This window comes from Chenopodium album, chromosome 13, assembly GCF_948465745.1.
Source record: "Chenopodium album chromosome 13, dcCheAlbu1.1, whole genome shotgun sequence".
NCBI lineage: Eukaryota > Viridiplantae > Streptophyta > Magnoliopsida > Caryophyllales > Amaranthaceae > Chenopodium > Chenopodium album.
Genome location: NC_137846.1, coordinates 23,133,358 through 23,137,654, shown reverse-complemented (window position 1 = coordinate 23,137,654; position 4,297 = coordinate 23,133,358). Strand labels below are relative to the sequence as shown.

General features: G+C 30.0%; 1 protein-coding gene across 1 annotated transcript; it reads left to right on the top strand.

The window, feature by feature from the left end:
- Positions 1–411: 411 nt before the first annotated feature.
- Positions 412–3,506, top strand: LOC145576519 (uncharacterized). The gene is made up of 2 exons (XM_081634267.1): positions 412–637; positions 2,682–3,506. Exons 1-2 carry the CDS (start codon positions 499–501, stop codon positions 3,482–3,484), a joined length of 942 nt encoding a protein of 313 aa, XP_081490393.1. The 5' UTR covers positions 412–498; the 3' UTR covers positions 3,485–3,506.
- The last annotated feature ends 791 nt before the right edge of the window (positions 3,507–4,297 follow it).

Sequence of the window (4,297 nt, the reverse complement as noted above, 5' to 3'; positions counted from 1 at the left end):
AGGCATGACTTGTAATCTAGGAGTGTTACATAATACGAAATGGATCACCGTTAGCTTGCCAAATGACAGGCATTACCAAAGTGTGAATATCAAACAAAGAATATTCATTTAAGAAATGAATCAAACCATACATTTCACATCTTCCTAACGAAGGAATAAATTATACTAGTAGTTAAGAAGCATTATTACCAAAATAAAACTAAGTTAAGGCTTAAGAAACGTTACCTAGTAAACCAACCCAAAGAAATTGGTATTGTTTCGTTCATAGGATAACCCCAAAATATGTACACCTATTCTTGTGACAACAATTTACATGGTACATTATGCTGTTATGCATATATATAAACCCCAAGGCATGCATATACCTTCGTTCATATACAATTTGTTAGCACCATACTATAAATTGTCGTAAGCTAAGGCAGTTGCTTGTTGTTAGCACGAATTGAACACATTCATAAGTTGTTTTGAGTTGCATATATCTTATAGAATACAATTGCAATGAATATGAGACCAAGAGGTGCAGGAACCGGGGCTAGACGCTCAAGATTAAGCGCTGCCCCAGTGTATGAAGATTTTAAGCCAACTTTCGAATGGAAGCATGATGAAGGAGCTTCTATACTACTTTACCATTTGCCTGGTAATCCATTCGTTCTTTATTCTTTATATTTGGATTTTTTGGTCAACTTTTTAAATTTTGACAATAAATCTCACTACTATAATATTATAACCAAATCATGTGAGAGTTTGTTAGATTCGACTAGAGAAAATTTTGATAATTTTATAAGAAATTTCTCAAATTTTATTGAATATATATTCGTGGGTAATGGCGTTCATTGAAGACCACGTAATATAAAGCATACAGTATAAAAAGGAATAAAGGGAGTAACATCTCTTTTTTTTTTCCTCTTATACTTGTATAATGTTATAATGCTTAAGTAGTGTACAAGTTAAAGATATGAATACACGGAGAACGAGTAGTTTGGCTATGGATTTGTTGATTAATGATAATTAGTAATTAGTTATTTGAGAGTGAAGGATGACTTAAGTGGTGAGAGCTTCCCTTCTGGTTTAAGGAGATCTTGGGATCGATTTTCACCTTCACCCTTATGGCTCACTAAAGATATATATATATATATATATATATATATATATATATATATATATATATATATATATATATATATATATATATATATATATATAAAGTAATTAATTATTTCTTTGGTAAAAATTAGGCCTAAATTTGTTGACTATATTCAGAAAATAAAAGTTAGATAAAAGTTAATAAATTTAGAAATTTTAGGAACAATATTTTCAAAATGAGTTCTAATAAGGGTTCATAAGGGCTACCCCATTTTAATTTATAACTTAAAACAAGTTCTAATTTAATAAAAATTAGGTAATAACTAAAAAGTATATATCAAGTGAATATAATGCAACTTTTTTTTGACACAAGAATATAATGCACCTTTAGATTACCTTGAATTAGCCTAAGTCTATTTTAAATACTCCGTAAAAAAAGTTCTTGTTTTCTTTACGTATTTGATTATGAACTATTATATATGTAGCCATTATTGATGGCAACATAGGTATTGTTTGGTTGCCATGGGAAATAAGTTCCCTTAGGAAATTATATTTCATGGAAAATAATTTTCCTTGTCTATTTCCTAAGAATTGTCTTAAGCTTGTTTGGTTGATAACATAGGAACTTAAATTTTTTAGGAATTGATTTTCTATATTTTATTAGTTATTTTGATCATTTTTTATTTAAGTTAACTAATATGGAGAGAGAAAGAAAGCTATTAAATTATTAGTGCTAATAATGCAAGTAGGCCCCATAATAATCCTGGAAAAATGTAACTTACCAGGGGGCTTGGTAAGTGAATTCCCATGTTTCATGGGAACTGCAAGTTTCCTTTGAAATTCCATTTCCCCCGATTTGATAAAATTGTGTCAACCGAACAACACTCTCATATCCTATTTCCTATGAAATGGAATTTCCCATATCTGTTACCTCCAACCAAACAACACTATAGTTTACTATAAGTCATTGCGTTCACCATTTGTCGAAGTTTGTACTGTTGTTTACACCCTTAATATTTTGTATTGTGTTGTTGTGTGCACTTTATACATAGATGGTGATGTTGCAGTTAAATTATTTAATTTTGATCATCTAAGTGAAATAATAATTAAAAACAGACGAGAATACTTTTTAATTTATATTATGATCGACCTTTGTTTTACAATGTAATACAAGTTAATAAATAATAATATAACACGGTCAAAGAGGGAATGAATCGTATGTGAATAGTTGCATGTCATATTGAAAGAGCTACTTAAAACCAAAATAATTATGTTGTTTAATACTATCATACTTAAGGCTAAATTACAGATTCATACCAGTTAAAGGTACTTTGCTTAAAGTGTACTTTTTTTTTTTTTGAAACAAAGCTACCTTAAAGTATACTTAAACGCACATATCTTAATGAATTTTTTCATAAAATAATATTATTATTATATGCACTTTCCCGTTCTAGAAGTATTGCACTATTGCACCATTTGCAAATTTGACACTATTTACCCGATCCTCTATTATTACATATTGTATCATGAATTATACAAACAGAAAAATATAGTCATGGATAAACTTATTACTAAATACATACTCATGGGAATTGCAGGATTTGCTAAAGAACAAATCAGAATTGTAGCTGAAAGTAGCGGGATTTTAAGAGTTCGGGGCGAACGTCTCGTTACCAGTAACAGATGGAGTCGTTTTCAAGAGGAAGTTGTGGTTCCAAAAGATTGTAACATGAGTGAGATTCGAGCAAAGTTTGAAGCCGGAATTCTTACTATTACAATGCCAAAAAAGACAACTACCATTACTAAAGAAACCCCCGTTGACAAACAACCCAACACTAGTGCAACATTTCAAGAACCTCCTACTAGTGTACCACACCCTAGCTTACAACAAAACCCTCAACCTCAGTTGCAAGATGAATCATCTTCGAAACCTACTATGCCAACTGTTGTAGAAAAGCCTCCGGCGGTTCGAAAGAGTGTTAGTCCACCATCTCCGATGCCCGGAAAAGGCAAAGATATTAACCCACAACACAAAATACAACAAGAAGCAAATGTACCACCACATGTAAAGCCTCCAATTGATTTAAAGCAATATCCAAACAACCAAGGTAGCACTAACCAACAAATTTCTGACTATGTTAAATCAAAAGTTACAAAAGATCACAAAGAGATGAGGGAAAAATACAAGGAAGCTAATTATGAAGAACAAGAGAAACATGAGAAGTTTGTTGATGCTCTTGATCAAGAGAAGGTGAACTTTCATGAAATGGATAAAAATTATGGAAATGATGATGGTAAAAGTGAGACAAAAGGTCAACTATTGATAAATATGGGTGTAGCAATATTAGTTATCGTTGCACTTGGCACACAAATATACTACTCCTTCGATTCAAATGCTTAGATTGATTATTATTGTACTTTTAATTAAGAGTATATATGTAAGTATTTCATATTCTATTTGGTAAATATTCATGTATAAAATCTGATACAATATTAATATATTTTTATTATTATGTTTTTACTCGAGCCTTGGTTTTTGGTAAATTGAATTTAAATAACTGACCTTTAATTTGGTGTAAAAAGAGCCGTAAAAATAGTGATGTTAAAAAGGATATGATCCCAAATTTTGGGTACCACGCACTTTACAATACTTTCATTAAGTAAGCTAGTTGAAATTTATCAAAATGATTGATTTTTTGTGTACTTATTATTATAATTTTGTCTCTTAGAAGGCGCAATTAGTAAGGTATAAGAAGCCAAAATTTCTATGCTTAACAATTATACTCTGTTAGAAAAAGGCTTGATTTGTGGTAAATTTTGAAGTACTAAAATGTTAGATTCTATCTAAAACTCTTGTGCATTTCAAAAACTACATCACTTTTTTTTATAAATTTTACTAATACACAATTGCATTATGGTTAAACATATACTTCGTACATTGATAAATGTGCTAGTTGAACTTATACAACTATTACGAAGGGAGTATTATATGTCAGATAATTGCGTTCAATCAACTGTGATACTTAAAATTTGAAAATAGGGAATCAATTTGTGAAATTCCAGAATTATCTGAAATTTCATAGAAGAAGAACGAAAGAAAAGAGAGAAAAAATTCTATAAGAAGGAATCAAAATTATGTAAAATGATAATTGTATTGATTATTGGTTATTACAGCCTTTAAATACCTACAATACAGCAACTAATCTTCTAACAA

Bases quoted from the DNA above. Each gene is read 5' to 3' on its own strand.
- LOC145576519 (XM_081634267.1), top strand. From the start codon at position 499: ATGAATATGAGACCAAGAGGTGCAGGAACCGGGGCTAGACGCTCAAGA. The intron at 638-2,681 runs GTAATCCATTCG...TGGGAATTGCAG, and splicing joins ACTACTTTACCATTTGCCTG to GATTTGCTAAAGAACAAATC.